Below are 17063 nucleotides of genomic sequence, written 5' to 3' on the forward strand. Positions count from 1 at the left end.
CTCCTGAACTGCAATTCTCATTGTCCAAATAAATGCCTGTTTGCTTGCCTTCTCAGTGAATTATTTCTTGGTTGACAAAGAGTTGATCCAAATACCCGTCGCACTTTTCTTTTAATTTTCATTTTGATAAAGCTTTTAAAAATGCACTCAGGAATTTTTAAAGAAAGAAAGCAAACATGTCTTGTGGTTGAAATGGTACTGATTTTCTTTTCTTACTACTTTAACGTCTCCCTAAGCTGATTGCTCTTGTGATGGCAAAATTCCCTTGACACATTAGGACAAAAAAAAAAAAAAATTGAGAGATCTGTTTGTGAAGGTAAAGTAGATACCACCAGGACTTTTAAAAGTCCTGTTACTCTCTTAAGGCAATTAATACCACATGAAAAAGAAGATTATTAACTATCTGTAGGAATAACTGAAGAGATTTTTGGGTTGTTCTGAATGCTCTTAAAGCAAAACAACAACAAGCTCTGTTAATAGAAGACTAGAATGTGCACTGAGCATAGAAGCAGGGAGCCCCCAAATGTGCAACTGTTTCCAACAATCTTCAGGGAAGAGAGCTGTTGAAAGACTAACGTCTTGGTACCGAAAAGTTCATCTCTTGAGAGAAACGACTGTATCCAGAAAAGGCATAGGAGGACATCCGATCATTCCTGCGTCCTGTGTAGCTCCTTGGAGAGAACTCTCATTTGCAGCACTTACACATTGCTTTGGAGACAGAGGGTGGTGTGTTCACTTGGGACAGTCTCCGGCCACATTCACCTCTAATGATGCCGAGGCCAGCAGGCGGGTGCTTGGGGCCTGGAGTGGGATGGGGATCACCGCGAAGGAGCAAGAGGGAACGTCCAGGGGTGGCGAACACTTTCTATGTCTTGACTGGGGAGATCGTTATGCCTCCCTCTTCATTTGTTGCAACCCCTAGAACTTTTGAGCTGTGGTAGCGAATGCGGTTTGTAGGTTGTATCGCAACGGGGTTAACTATAGAAGAAGAAGAAGAAGAAAAAAAAAAAAATCCCAGCGTGTGGTCTCCAGAAATGCAAAGTGGTTACAAGAAGGTCCCCTCCAGCTCCAAGGCAGCGGCGTGCAGGGTTTACAGAGCGCTCCCACGGCGCGACCCGCAGCTCATCTCACGAAGTTCCTAGCCTTTCTCTGCTTGGTGGAGGAGGTCACAGACTCGGAGAGACGAAAGAGCTCGGGGAGCTCACACAGCGCAGGGGCGCCAGCGCGGGCCTTGAGCGCAGCCGACGTGACTTCACAGCTCACATTTTTAAGCCCTGGCGCCATCTGTGGTACACAGTAAGCTCTGGATAAATATAGGCGTCAAAAGAAAGGTTCCAGTTACAGATCCGTAACGCTCACGGGAGCTCGCCCCGCACCGAAGCCTTCCGGCGCCCACCGCAGGACGCCCACGCGGAGCCCGCAGCGGAGGAGCCGCTGGGAGGCGGAAGGGGCGGGGCTTCCACCCAGAGAGGCGCAGTCAGCCTATCGCCTTTCTGACAAGCTTGTACTTCTTCTCTTGCCGTAGTGCCTGGGGCCGGAAGCTCTCCCAGCGTGCTTTGCGTTTCCGGGCGAGAGCCGGCCGCTCGGACGGCGTGTGGGAGCTGCTGTGAGCTCTGGTTAGTCTGTACGCGCCTCCCCGAGTCAAGTTCTCGGTAAGCAGGGGCTTTAGCGAAGTAGGCGTTATCCCGAGGGAGGGTGTCGAGTCCTGCGGAGTCGGGGCTGAAGCAAGCCATGGCGCGGCCTCAGGGGCTTTAATTAAAGCTGCTGCTGTGGTGTCTGCTCCGCGGAGGCCGTGCGTCCCGGGCCAGAGGGGTGCGGCGCCGGCTGCGAGGGAGGTTACTTGTATGTGAGGCGTCCGAGGCTCCCAGTTAAGCCACCTTGCAGCTTCCTGGAGACTTTTCACGGTGGTTTTGTTTCCTAGCCGGTGTTTTTAGAGATCTGCCGGCGTCAGAGATGACGTCCTTAGCCCAGCAACTCCAGCGACTCGCCCTCCCTCAGAGTGACCGCAGCCTGTTATCAAGAGATGAAGTTGCTTCTTTGTTGTTTGACCCCAAGGAAGCGGCCACCGTCGACAGGGACACCGCCTTTGCCATTGGTGAGCGATCCACCCGTTAACTGAGAAAATCTGTGAAGCATTTCTCGCGGATGTGACTATCGTTTTCTCTTCTGACCCTCCCTCTTCCTTAACAGTTTCTAACTTGTTGGATTATGTTGTTCAGGGAGAGAGAATGACAGCCATGTTCTAGATGCTTGAAAACTGTGCAGGTACCGGTATCTAAATTTCCCAGATGAAGAAACAAGGTTAGGGAAGTTAATTTGTAGAGCGAAGAAGGACAGCTCAAAAAGGGAGGAGGCGGTGGCTGGGCTGCAGGAGGCCTGGTTACTGAAAGGGTATTTTTGTTGTTGTTGTTGTGTTATGTTGTGGGATTTTTTGTTTGTTTGCTTTTTAAAAGACTGGCTCCTGCCAGGCAGAACTTTCTATTTTTCCTGGTTGGAAAGATAGGATTTATCTTTTATGTTGAAAACTAGAAATCTGTGTTTGGGACCGTATCATAGATTATACTTGCCGAAGAAATACAGAGATTTTGGGGGTAAGTAAAACTGTAAAAGAGGAGCGAGATGAGTTTGCTTGCAAAGAATTGTTAAATAAACCGGCCTTTTCCTAGGATGCACTGGCCTGGAAGAGCTGCTGGGGATCGACCCTTCCTTTGAGCAATTTGAAGCACCGTTGTTCAGCCAGCTAGCAAAAACACTGGAGCGCAGCGTTCAGACCAAAGCAGTGAACAAACAGCTGGATGAAAACATTTCATTATTTCTTATTCATTTGTCTCCTTACTTCCTGCTGAAGCCAGCACAGAAGTGTCTGGAGTGGTTGATTCACAGGTAGCATATAAAATTTATAGAAAGAATTACGGGCTAACAGCTTTGACCTTTTTAAAAAACTTAAGCAACGAGAGCACTTAAACCCACTTAAAGCTGAGAAATTAGGTCTGTTAAGAGATTAACACCATCTCTGTTGGGTTAGGTAAGCATGCCTCCTTGTTAAACTCAACTTTTGTTGATATCGAGAACTAGAACTCTTGGGGATCTAGTTAATAGGCCAGCTTGAGTTGTTCTAAGGAGCTCATGTTTACTTTGCCATGACAAATTGTTACTGCATACTTGAAGCAAAGAGAATCTGAAACCTCTTTCTTGCCCAAATAACCAAACCAATGCTTTGGGAGGAGGCAAATAGTATTCTCTAAAATATTGTAACTTAAGAAAAACAACAATAGCTAATATGCATTGAACATTTTTGTACCAGCTTCTGTTGTAAGTACTTTGCATGCACTATCTCAATGTTCACAGCATTCCTGTGGGAAGATAGCTTTATTATCCCCATTTTACAACTTACAAAATTGAGGCATCATTAAGTTACCTGAGTCCCACATCTAGTAAACTGAGATACAAGACTGTTTCCAAGGTTTGGTCTTTTATCCTCTTTGGAAATTGTCTCCGTAAGTATCCTCAGTTTACTTTCTCACTTAATGGCCATCACATCACAGCCTACACAATCTTGTTTATTCTGCCATGTGTTACATGTTTTAGAAGTAGAAAGAGCTCCATTTCATTAATAGGAGACATGGGGATAAAGTGATTTCCCTTCTGGAAGCAAGTGACTTATTCAGAAAATATAAGTTTAATTTGGGTCTTCTGATTATCAGAACATTAGAGTCATCGGACAAAAAACTATAAGTCTGTAATATTTACCTTTTTCTTATAGCATTTAATTCCCTGCCCCCAATAGATCATTAGTATAAGGAGTACCTTTATTATTTATTGATGTAATTTATTTATTAAGCAAACATTAAATTAACACAAGATAAGTAGGCTGCCCTTGATTGTTGTTTTGAAATAAAGGTATATGCAAAGTTTGGGGTGTGTTGTGTGTTGCCTGAGGTAGTTGAGGAAAGCTTCATGGAGAAAGTAGCATCTTGGCTAGTAAGTTTAGAGTTTAGATGGACATGTAAGAGAGCACTTCACTGGGAGAATTAGGAAAAGCATTCTGAGAAAGGAGACATTTGAGCTCAGTCTTCAAGGCTAGAAAGGATTTAATGTATCTGATGTAATTAATGAACCTCTTATTATGGTAGAGGAGCCAATACAAAGTTTTGTGAAGTTAGGGACAAATTATACATGTTTGTAATTTGACAGTTTTTAAATTTTATTTTTAATTTTCTAAAAGATTTATTTACTCATGAGAGACACAGAGAGAGAGAGGCAGAGACACAAGCAGAGGGAGAAGCACGCTCTCTGTAGGGAGCCCAATGTGGAACTAAATCCCAGGACCCTGGGATCATGACCTGAGCTGAAGGCAGATGCTCAACCGCTGAGCCACCCAGGCGTCCCTTTGACAGTTTTTTTTAATTCAAAGAAAGTAATGTGATTTTCATTAGTCTTCTGGTTTTAGAATTCTGATAATTAGGTAAGCTGAGGAAGCTGCGAAAGGTGAATTTCAGAGCACTGAGAGAAGCCAAGCTTTACTGCTTAGTTGACCCATTGCTTTTCTGTTGGTTTGACCACAGTAATCACATAGTTTTATTAATAATAGGTTTAAAAAAAAAAGCCAAGAGAAAGTGAATGGAATGTAAATTTTGATACTGAATATTCTAAAATGTTACTAAGAGTTGACTGAACCCTACTGATGAGTACTTTAATGCAAAATAGAGACTTATCATTTAGTGCTTTTATCTTGCTTATAGTTGTGTGCTTGTTTTCACTGATATTTATTCTGAGTAGTTTGAGCTCATTGATATGCAATTTGGACATGTAAGGAAATATGTGCTTGTAGGTTTGTGTCAGTTTGAATTGTTTGCTTTCTCCCCCCCTAGGTTTCATATCCATCTTTATAATCAAGATAGCCTCATTGCTTGTGTTCTACCATACCATGAGACAAGAATATTTGTACGGGTTATACAGCTTCTAAAAATTAATAATCCAAAGCACAAATGGTTTTGGTTGTCACCAGTTAAGGTATGATTGTTGAATGACACGTATTTTACTGAATATTGAACATGGCAGTTCAGCCTAGGAGGAGGACAAATGGGAACAAAAGTAGACTAACAGACTGTAGGAGACTAACAGACTGTAGGAACATGAAAAGAGTTAACTTTCTGCATGATGATAGTGAGGTCAGTGATCAGAATTAGTAAAAAGAAAGGAATGAGAGTTTTTAGTTGGAATTATAGTTTAAGAGTTTGAATGTAAAGCGCTTCAACTAAAGAGTGTTCAGGAAGAGAAAGCCAACCATTATAAAGTGTATCAAACTACTCCCTCTCCTAATAACATCAAGACCATTTTCATTTTTTTTTTCCTACCTCTATACACAGACACTGATGCTCTCTAAACACACATTTCAAGTATGCAAACTTTTGTTTTGTTTTGTTTTTTAATTTTTATTTATTTATGATAGTCACACACACAGAGAGAGAGGCAGAGACACAGGCAGAGGGAGAAGCAGGCTCCATGCACCGGGAGCCCGATGTGGGATTCGATCCCGGGTCTCCAGGATTGCGCCCTGGGCCAAAGGCAGGTGCCAAACCGCTGCGCCACCCAGGGATCCCGCAAACTTTTGTTTTGCTCAATATTTATTGAGCACCCAGTACATGCCATGCATGATGCTAAGAGGTAGGAATAGCAGCATAAGTTCTCTGTGTTCTTAGTCTATTTCTATTACTAGTGTTATTATAAAGCAGAGACAACCCAATTTAACTAGTAGAGTTCCTAAGAATCTAGAGATTTAGATAAAAACATATCAAAATGCAAAACATGGTAAGTAGGCAATATTTACTGAGTACCTGCACCCTCACTGTTGACTTCTGGATTTCTAAAGTTTGCAACAATTTTGTATGTTAATCCTATCTCTACCACCAGGTAGGTGTATGGAGAGACTGTATTTTGTATTAATGAACTGTACCAATATGAAGCTGTTACTGTGACAGGTACTTTTAAAAATAATAATCAGTTGATGAATGTCCTTAATGATAGTTGGTTCTTTCTGTCTCTAACAGCAACACGGAGTGCCCTTAGCTAGAGGAACTTTGATTACCCACTGCTACAAAGATCTTGGTTTCATGGATTTCATTTGTAGTCTGGTGACCAAATCGGTGAAGGTGAGTAGTATATTCCATGACTGTATAATTCCATTAAAAAATTGCTTGCTTTCAGTGAAGAAGGCCTGCTAAGGCATTTCCTAATGACTGTACTTTGAAGAAGTTCCCCTTGAGTGACATACTGTTGGGGAACATGAGCAATTTGATCAGTCTTTCATCACCAAAGGAGTTTTCCTCCAATATAAATTATTCTCCTCTTGCCAAATTCTGTTTATAATGACTGTTTAAAGAAAGATGATCAAAAATGTCAGGAGGGGGGCACCTGGGTGGCTCAGTTGGTTAAGCGTCTGCCTTTGGCTCAGGTTATGATCCCAGCGTCCTGGAATTGAGTCCCACATCAGGCTCCCTGCTCCAAGGGGAGCCTGCTTCTCCCTCTGCGTATGTCTGTGTCTTTCTCTGTGTTTCTCATGAATAAATAAATAAAATCTTTTAAAAATAATTAAAAAATAAAAATGTCAGGAGGATTGTTCATTCTTGTCATAGTTTAATTGAACCATTGCATTTGTGTACTTAATGTTACATATGGTAAAAATGAACATGTCAGCTTGAAGTAGTTGAGAGCTATAAATATTCTTATACTTTTATCTAATTGGCCTTTCACTTTTATAAGTGCTATGTTTGTGTTTTTGTTCTAGATTTTTACTGAGTACCCTGGGAGTTCAGCTCAATTGAGGGTGCTCTTAACTTTTTATGCTTCTACCATCGTGTCTGCCATAGTGACTGCTGAGGACAAATTGGATAATATAGTAGCCAAGCTATTTCCGTACATCCAAAAGGTTGGTCCTGCTCATATGTAAAGTAGATTATTTTGTACTTGAAGTAATTTCCTGGCTTTTTAAAAGTTTCACTTAGACATAAATATTTTAAAATTAAAGACCTGTATCAGATGGTTGGTAAGACTTAATTTTTTGGTTAAAAAAAAAAACTTGTCCTAAAAACTTAATTAACCAGAGTGTGATCTTAATTAGGGCTCCTTAAGAATAAATGTTGGCTATTTGGCCCTGCCACTATCTTCCAGATCTGTTTTCTTAACAGTCATGTTAACTCACTGGAAAAGGAATGGATTAGATCTCATCAGAGCATAGGCTCTCATTCTTTTTACAATGACTCGCACTTCTCAATATTTTTTCTTCCCAAGTTCCTTGTTGCCTATCACCCTTCCAAGTTCCCTGTGGATTTGGTGGAAGCCTTGTGGAAGGTCACGTCTGGGCTCTAGGCCTTTACGCGCCCTGTGCTGGCTTCACCAACCCACAGGCCTGAGTGTGAGATGGGACGACACAGGCGGCCAAGGATCCAAAGCGATTGCCGCCACTGTGGCCCAGCGAAGGAGCGCTTTTACAGCTACACGAGGAAGGAGTGGTCATTCTGTCGTTAAACAGCACACATTCTATATAAATAAAAAGTAAAAAGGGGGAGGAGATGGGGAACGGAACGAAAATTGGCACAGACATTGATATACTGCTTTCCAGTTTCAATGCGACAGATGCAAATCATGACACCAAGGGAACAGAAACGAGGGCTGGGTTTAGATTTTCTAAGCCAGATGTGTTCCCCTTGCGGGGCTGGAGGGTTGCTCAGATGGATGGGGAGCCAGGCCAGGGGCAGCCCGGAGCTAGAGGCCTGAGAAACCCCGTGAATTCAGAAATGTGAAGAGGGCACAGGACCCTGCTCCCTACCTTAACCCCCTAGGAGAGCAGCACTACTTGAAAGTGGTGGGTCTGCTCTCCTCACAGGAAAAAAGTACAAAGAAATAAATATGAGGACATAAAACCTTCAAGAGACTGTTTTCTGCTGTATCCCCCAGCAGAAGGAGCACGAGCTCCTGCTTCTGTAGGTCCACGAGCAGAGGGGAGGTTGGGGGGCACATGCCCCCCCAGCATGTGCTGCAAGTTCAGGTGGGAGCTGCCTTGTGAGGCGAACCCTCCCACCCTCACTTTCACTTCCTACCGTTGTTCCAAAATTATTGTCTTTAATGAGACAGTTTTGTTTCTGAAGTCTCCTTTACACTGGTAGGTGTTTGCCTATAAAAGAAAAGCTGGTTGTCCCCTGTTAGCATAAAGAGTGGGTGTTTGAGTTGGGAGACCTTCTGAGATCCCTCATCTAGAAGACTTATCTCTTCTCAAGAAAAAGAGGTCAACTTCTGAAGAGTGGTTGACTCTGTGTTAGGTAGTATTAATCTTTTTTTTTTTTTTTTTTTTTTTTTTTAAATTTTATTTATTTATTTATGATAGTCACACAGTGAGAGAGAGAGGGGCAGAGACACAGGCAGAGAGAGAAGCAGGCTCCATGCACCGGGAGCCCGATGTGGGACTCGATCCCGGGTCCCCAGGATCGCGCCCTGGGCCAAAGGCAGGCGCCAAACCGCTGCGCCACCCAGGGATCCCAGTATTAATCTTTAACATGGCATTTTCAATTTGTCAAGATAAAGTGACATTTTAAATAGAGTTAAATAGTATAGTTTATCATTTTTTCTTATATCTTAAAAAATATTTAGGGATTGAAGTCATCTTTACCAGATTACAGAGCTGCAACGTACATGATAATATGTCAGATTTCTGTGAAAGTGACAATGGAAGATACCTTTGTTAATTCGTTGGCATCGCAGATCATCAAAACACTGACCAAAATTCCCTCTTTGATAAAGGATGGATTAGGTTGCTTGATAGTGCTCATGCAGAGACAGAAGCCAGAGAGCCTTGGGAAAAAGTATGTATAATTGAATTGAGAAATGATAATAATTACAGGAGAATGAATTTATTTTGTATATATCTTTTCAAAGATAAGTTTTATACTGTTTTTAAGTTGCCATGTATTATATGATTTCTAAAGTTCCATCTTATGTACTTATTTCTTCAAAGGCCATTTTCTCACTTGTGTAATGTTCCTGATCTTATTACAATACTTCATGGGATTTCTGAAAAACATGACATCAGTCCTCTTCTGCGTTACATGCTTCCCCATCTGGTTGTCTCCATCATTAATCATGTTACAGGTATCTATGTAGTTTTACGTTTTGTGTTGAGAAGAGATCTTATTAAATATCTTTAGATTTTGTGTTGAGAATCTTAGTGTCTAAGGTTATCTTAAAATAGGAACCGAGCTTTTGATTACATCTTTAAGATATTTAAAATTTTTACTGTCTGATTGTTTTTGTGTAATTTATTCTTATGTGAAAAACATTTGGGATGGGAAGTAGGTTGTTTGAAGGGGGATCCTTGTTAGTTGAATAATAAGCTCAGAATTCTGTTTTGTTTTCTTTCTAAGTCTGTTCTTAAACAGTCTCCACGGGAAGATGACCATGGAATTATTTTTAAATGATTAAAATATGTGGCCAAGTAAAACTTTCTCTTCTTGTTTAGGTATTAATGAACTTCAGTGATTCATTTTCTAATAAATATTCAGTTGCCAGAAATTTTTTCCTCCTTTGAGTCACTCACTGACCATAGACCAGGAAAATCTCATAGGTAAACACCCAGACTTTTAAAAAGACATTAAAAAGATGATTAAAAGTGATTATTTCCAATATATGCTTTTTAGCCTTTAATGAATACAGAAGGACATGAAGAAATACTTGGTGCTATTGCCACTTAGACTAAGAAAGAGGTACTAAGGAAGACATCTCTAAATTATGTCAATTTATGGGAAGATTAGGTTTATTTAACCACATCTTGGTTTACATATGTGTTTCAGAAATGTGGCTAGCATGTATAAAAGTATGTTTTTCCTCTTCTGGTGGTGGTGAGTAATGTCACAATCTTTGAAGGCAGGGCCAACATCTTATTTGTGATACATCTGTAGTCAATCTGGAATTAGAAGATCAGTAAGACATATTGAGATGAAAGTTGATCCTGTTTTCCGAGCTAGTTTATTGAGATTAGGCTTGGGTCCTAAATTCAACCACTTGTAATATGACCTGGAATGACTATTTTTTGGACTTCTATTTTAATAAGACGGCCATGAATAACTTACTAAAAATAGAGAATTTCAGGTAAAGTATAGATGAGAGTAGTATATACAAAAATGTTGTAAAAAATTTCAGAGGCTAAATAGGTGATATGCAGTTTTATAAACCAGTAAAAAGCTGGACACTGATGGATATGGTTCAAAGTTATTCCTATAGAAATATTTTCTGCTGTAAATAAATTTAATAATGTAAGTGCAAGAAATTTTTACCAATTTTACTTTATGTTGTATACTTAAGGAGAAGAAACTGAAGGTATGGATGGACAAATTTACAGGAGACATTTAGAAGCTATACTTTCAAATATATCACTGAAGAACAACTTAGACCATTTGTTAGCTAGGTGAGCTATTATTTTTGATGTGCTTTTGATTTATATTTTTCTTTTCAGACTTGATTAGCACTATTCCAGTATGTCTTTATGATGTACTTTTTTATTTATCCGTATCATCTCATTAATTATAAGTACTTAGTGCGATAGTTGTGACAATAGAAGGAAAAAGTAATTTCTCTTTAGTGCTTATGTGCGATCATGGAAAATTAAGCTAAATTTGGGTTATAGCTTCATGTAACTAGTGGCTATATAGAGTTGCCTGTTAATAAATGCATCAAAATGCCTGAAACAATACCTCACAGTTGTCATTGAGTAAGTATCAATTAGAAACTTAATACTGAGGGTTGGTGAAGTAGAGGGTATTTCTTCCTTTTCTGTAAAGATAGTTGTTTCCCATTTTCTTTTTTTACTTAAAGGGCAACTTGATACAAGTGAAAATAATGTAGGCATTGCAGTCAGACTTGGACTGCCTCTCTCATTTTCAGCAGAGTAGTAGATTCTGAAGGTCAGAACGGCCTGGATCTGGTTTTGCTATTGTGTAAAGTGGCCTGTCTGCTGGTGTGTGTCATTCCTGCCTGTCGCTCACAGAGTTGGCTTGTGAATTAAATGAGGGTAAATGCGGGAAGTACTGTTGAGAGTGTGGGCCCCAAGATCAAACTGAGTTTGCAAACCTACTCTACTTGCGGCACAGGAGGTCTCACCAAGTGTTGGCTATGCTGGTTCTCCTTTGATCTCAGGCCACTTACAAGAATTCTTAGCCCCCGTTTTTGTATGTGTAAAGTGAGAATGACTTCTACCTTGTGGAAGTATGGTAGATAATATTTCTAAAGCATCTGGAACATAATGGGTACGTAAATAGTAGCTCTCATGTCTGCTGATACTTGTTTTGTTTTGCAGCCTTCTTTTTGAAGAGTATATTTCATATAGTTCACAGGAAGAAATCCATCCTGATAAAGTATCTTTGCTTAATGAACAGTTTCTTCCACTTATCAGACTTCTAGAAAGCAAGTAAGTTGTTTGTGCCTCTTGTTTTGTAAAAGAAGATTCACAGGTCACATTGGAATGAATTTTAAAGAGCCCTCCCCACCCCACCCCACCCACCCCGGAAGACAGCTAGGGGATTCAGGTATATTTGAAATATTTTCATATAGGAAGTAGTGGCTGTGTGGAGACTGTAGAGAGTATAGTTTTTTTTATAGAGAGACGTTACAATGAGAATAGGCATAGTAACTTGATTAACATCATTTGGTTTTACATATACCATTTGTTAAAATTTTAAGTCTTGGGATCCCTGGGTGGCGCAGCGGTTTAGCGCCTGCCTTTGGCCCAGGGCGCGATCCTGGAGACCCGGGATCGAATCCCACGTCGGGCTCCCGGTGCGTGGAGCCTGCTTCTCCCTCTGCCTGTGTCTCTGCCTCTCTCTCTCTCTCTGTGTGTGTGTGACTATCATAAATAAATAAAAATAAAAAAAAAAATTTTTAAGTCTTAGTCTCAGGAATTTTTAAGTTTCATTTATGTATTGGTGCGTGTGGTCAGTAACATCACTAAGAATAATTAACTCTTTAATTTCTTCCCAGATATCCTAGAACATTAGATATTGTACTAGAGGACCGCCTAAAAGAAATTACAGATCTAAAAAAACAAGAGCTTTTTCATCAGTTTATTTCTCTTTCTACAAGTGGAGGGAAGTATCAGGTAAATTTTTCTTCAGAGGAATTACTGCAGTTATGGGTATGTGGTTTGTATGGTTACTTGAAGAGCTCTGGAAGGAAATTTCCTACTTCGCTCATTTCTTTGGAAAGTTTTATGGACAGATATGGTTTAATACAATTTACCTAGTCCCCTTAAGTAAGGCTGTGAGGCAGGAGTCAAATCATTGGAAAGGCACGGTGATTTAAAAAACAGTGCAATACTTATTTAGGAAAAGTATTGTCCGGAAATGTTACAAATAATCATTAGCAATCACCAGAACGTAGCTTCACTTAGTTTCCAGTGTGTCCTTATTTTTCTCCCATAGCTGCAACTTCCAGTGCAGTACCCACTAGCCACATGTGGCTATTTAAGTCACTGATTAGGAAAAAGGAGGTGGATTTTAATTTCACGATCATGTTAGAACTTCAGAAATTTCTTGGTAATTCACCCTAAATCTTTTTACTAGAAGTTAGACAGGTAAGCAGTTCTTACAATTGGCCTTGAAAGTAAATATTATGAAGAAAAATGTGATTGTTTTGGTTTTTCTCTTCCATACTTAGACTTTCATCTTTCATGGCATTTCATTTCCAAATCTTGGAATGATAGACAAATATCCTTCTTAGTCTGATTATATTCAGTCATTCATTCGACTATCATTGTTGGGTCATTTATATGAATTGCTTTCTGTCTTCAGTGACCAATTTTTAAAGTTATATTTTCATTTAGGTGCTAATACAGTGATTTATTTTAGATGCTTCTTAGGCTAGACTCAGATATACAGAAAGAATGCAAAATTACTTAATAAAATTGCCTCACTAAATAAACCTACACACAGACACATGTACTCAAAATCACAACATTAACAATACACATTTCTTTTTCATCTGTTGTAACTCATACCATGATTCAGAGACGAGTATTTTACTTGATTTCTGAAATTAGATGGTGGTTACCAAATATGTTGGGCATTTTAGGGCAGTTTTCTCTAGTTTTTATTCTTGATCAGATGCTGAGATTTAATGGTGAAATCATTTGGTGATTGTGATGAATCCTGTAGTTTTTAGCAGATTCTGATACCTCTTTGATGCTCAGTCTGAATCATCCACTTGCTCCGGTGAGAATTCTGGCCATTAATCATCTGAAAAATATCATGAAAACATCAGAGGTTTGTATCAAATAGCCTCATTTGTGATATATTCGTCCTTGTGGTGAACAGTGACATTCTAGAATAAGAAATTGAGGTTACCAACTATAATTGATACTGTGTAATTTATAGACATAAGGTAAGTATTTTTAGCGTTATGTATTGTAATTACAGTTACTGTCTTTCTCCACATGTTTTGATTTCATTTTCCCTTCTCCATCAGTGACAGAACATAGATTCTGTTCTAAATTTCACATTGGGATATTTGTCTACTTGCTAGTTCTTGAGAAAATTTTGGTGACCTTTGATACATGAAACTTGGACTTTAGTTTTGTGAGTTCTAGGGATTTTTTTTTTATCTCCCAAAAGAGTGCCCTGTTGCTTTTTTGTGGCATTATTTAGTTCTATTTTTTTCACCACCTACAGGTAGGGATATATTTATACTGACTTGTATTCTTATCTTTCTATTACTTTGAATGATTATATGCTTTATTTTCTTTTGTTAGTTAAAAATAGGATCTCTTTTTTTTTTTTAACTGATGGGCACCTGGCTTCTTAGTGCATGCCCTTATCTTTGTAAAAATCTTGATAATGATAGCTAACTTTTAAGAGAGTTTACAGTGTGTAAGGCCTTGTTCTAAGAATTGACATGTATTATTTCATTTTGTAGCAGTCCTTTGAGATAGGTACTATTAATCTATCTTATGGATGAGAATAGTGAGACCTGAAAAAGTTTACTTGTCCAAGGTCACACAGTTGGTAAGTAGTGGAGTTAGGATTTAAACCTAGGCGTTTTGGTTCTTCAGTCTGTGCACTCTCAAAAACTGGGCTCTTATTTTTACTTAGCAAGATGAACTTAATGCAAAAATTATGTTTCGATTATGCATATTCTATGGTAGTTTCAGTAGAAACTACGAAGAGTTTGTACCAAATAATTACTAATCTAAAAAAAGTCATTTAGAGATGATCTAGATCATTCAGTGCAAGTATACTTAGAGTGTTGGAATTTGTGTCCAGGCCAGAGCCTGTGTTTCTTGACTGATAATCTAGAGTGCTTTTCACTAAGCTTTCTTTATAGTGTAAAACCTAAGGAGGTTTTAGCAACAACTAATTTTTTTTTTCTTTTAGGAAAATGTCGATGAGTCTTTCATAAAAGAAGCTGTTTTAACCCGATTAGGTGATGATAGCATAGATGTTGTTTTGTCAGCCATGAATGCTTTTAAGGTGAGCTAATTTGAGCAGGAACACTGTAATAATGATTTACACCATTTATAAATATTTTCTTGCGCTTCTCAGGTGATTCTCTGCTTTAGGCATAAACATATTTGGAAATTATTCCTTCAGAGATTTCTTCTCTTAAGAGATAGGCTAACGCCTGATTAAGGAAAGCTCATGGGAGAAATTAGACTGCACAACTTTATATATATGGAAGTTCTTCAAAAGGGGGAAAAGTGCTTTGTGAATTTTTATCAGTAGTAAATACCTTGGGATCATGGAAAATTATCTCATGAATGCCACTTTTGAGGAATTGCTCTCATTAAGCTTTGAAATTATATCAAGACTGATGGGAGATAAATTCTTTATAATACATTGTTTTTAAAAGTTCATTTAACAAACACCGAATGTATTTGAAGCAAGTAAAAATTTATTTATGGATGTTTTTTCCTCTTTAGATTTTCAGACAACACTTTAGTTCAGAAGTGACAGTTTCAAATCTTCTGAATCTTTTTCAAAGAGCAGAACTTTCAAAAAATAGGGGATGGTATGTATTCATTTCTCCTCATTCTGTTTTGAATTGACAGAATATCAGTTTCGTTTTTTTTTTTTTCTTTTTCTTTACATTTTTGCATCTTATAATTTAGTTACATGGTCCTTTGGTCATGGTAGTGGGATGGATAACTCTTTCGTTATAAGAAAGTAACTCTTTCATTGTAAGAAGAATTAGGATTTATATTGTTAATCATAAACATTTTAAAAAGATCAGAGGGACATGGTCATCTTCTGTAGTGTTTGATGAGCTCTAGTTCTTTTGGTTGTCTAAGCTTTTTGTATGGAAAAAATGACCTAAACTCCTTGGGGGAGGAGAGCATGTCTTACAGGTTTTTATATCTGTAAATATAAATATTTGTTATATTTAGTTCTTAGCACATAGTATGTGTTCAGATATTTAACTTATGAGTGAACCCCATAGTTTAACCTAATGATTTGTCAAAAAATAAAAATAAAAAAGAGCAGTTTAAAATTACTGTCCCGGACAGCCTGGGTGGCTCAGCAGTTTAGCGCTGCCTTCAGCCCAGGGCCTATTTCTGGAGACCTGGGATCGAGTCCCACGTCGGGCTCCCTGCATGGAGCCTGCTTCTCCCTCTGCCTTTCTCTCTCTCTCTCTGGGTCTCTCATGAATAAATAAAATATTTTAAAAAATAATAAAATAAAATAAAATAAATAAAATAAAATATAAAATATATAAAATAAACTACTGTCCCAAACAGCTCCCTTATTAGCTTGGATTTTGAGTGATTGTCTTGATGTCTCTGAATAATGTGTTTGGTGAGGAGATCAGGATAGTGTCAGTAGAGCAGGAACAGTGTAATAATGATTTTTGGTTGAATTTAATTTCCTAATAGGTCTCTCAACCAATTGTGTTTGTGTCTCAGGTATGAGGTACTTGAGGTAGCAGCAGACATATTAATTAAAGAAGAGATACTGAGTGAAAATGATCAGTTGTCAAATCAGGTGGTGGTACATCTGCTGCCATTTATGATTATTGTCAGTGATGATATGGAATCTGCTGAGATGAAAATTGCTATATATTTATCAAAATCAGGAATTTGCTCTCTTCACCCTTTATTAAGAGGCTGGGAAGAAGGTAAGAATTCAGTTGCCTTTTAGAAAAAAACTTTAAAAAGAAGATAAGTACAATTAAAAATTGGCTCTAATTGTTATTTGAAATCATGTTTGCTACGATCTGTGTCAGCAAGATTTTTAAAGATTGTTGCTAAGGTCAAAAACCTACAGTTGACTCCTGAACAACAAAGGTTTGAACACATGGAATCACTTAAATGCAGGTTTTGTTTTGTTTTGTTTTGTTTTGTTTTGATAAGTATAATACTCTGAATACATTTTCTCTTATTTACAGTACTTTTTCCCTTTAGATTACTTTATTGTGAGAATTCAGTAATACATATACAAAATATATATTAACTGTTTACATTGTGTTATGTTGAGGCTTCCAGTCAACAGTGGGCTATTAGTAAAGTTTTTGAGGAGTCAAAAAAGTTATATGCAGATTTTTGACTGTTCGGGAGGGGCTTTGGCAACTCTGTTCCTCATGTTTTTCAACAGTCAGCTATGAAAAGGAAGCTAATCCACAGACAGAGTCAGAATTGGATAAAAGGAAAAATACAGAGCAAAGCTTCATAGGAAAATTGTAAATCTTTTGCCTAGATTTCTTACTCTACAGAATTCGTTAGGTGAGTATTGGTGATATAAGAGTCTTCTGTGTTCAATTTTTTTTTTAACAGCTCTTGAAAATGTGATTAAAAGCACAGACTCGAGAAAACTAATTGGTGTAGCAAATCAGAGGATGATTGCGTTATTGGCTGACAATATAAGTTCAGGGGATCCTTCTTCAATGTTAAAGATGGTAGGTATGCTGTCAGAGATCACTTTGGATTTATTTCTCATAATCTTAATTAGATTCTCAGTGTTTGCTTTACTAAATTTTTTTTTCAAATAATTTTTGCAATTTTTTGACTACTTTGTTACATTTTAAACATGGAT

General features: G+C 38.3%; 1 protein-coding gene across 1 annotated transcript in view; it reads left to right on the forward strand.

Annotated features, from left to right (window-relative positions):
* The first annotated feature begins 1532 nt into the window (after positions 1-1532).
* The window catches only part of HEATR1 (HEAT repeat containing 1), a 46327-nt gene continuing 30796 nt past the window's right edge, over positions 1533-17063 (forward strand). Inside the window, exons 1-16 of the mRNA XM_077894391.1 lie at positions 1533-1652; positions 1922-2095; positions 2667-2883; positions 4872-5013; positions 6051-6152; positions 6788-6928; positions 8647-8858; positions 9011-9144; positions 10354-10456; positions 11345-11455; positions 12025-12142; positions 13197-13304; positions 14412-14507; positions 14957-15045; positions 15938-16149; positions 16805-16926. Coding sequence (XP_077750517.1) covers positions 1954-2095; positions 2667-2883; positions 4872-5013; positions 6051-6152; positions 6788-6928; positions 8647-8858; positions 9011-9144; positions 10354-10456; positions 11345-11455; positions 12025-12142; positions 13197-13304; positions 14412-14507; positions 14957-15045; positions 15938-16149; positions 16805-16926 — 2049 coding nt within the window. The 5' untranslated portion in view covers positions 1533-1652; positions 1922-1953. The remainder of the gene's footprint in view (positions 1653-1921; positions 2096-2666; positions 2884-4871; positions 5014-6050; positions 6153-6787; positions 6929-8646; positions 8859-9010; positions 9145-10353; positions 10457-11344; positions 11456-12024; positions 12143-13196; positions 13305-14411; positions 14508-14956; positions 15046-15937; positions 16150-16804; positions 16927-17063) is intronic.

Source organism: Canis aureus, chromosome 4 (genome assembly GCF_053574225.1).
Source record: "Canis aureus isolate CA01 chromosome 4, VMU_Caureus_v.1.0, whole genome shotgun sequence".
In the NCBI taxonomy this organism is placed as follows: domain Eukaryota; kingdom Metazoa; phylum Chordata; class Mammalia; order Carnivora; family Canidae; genus Canis; species Canis aureus.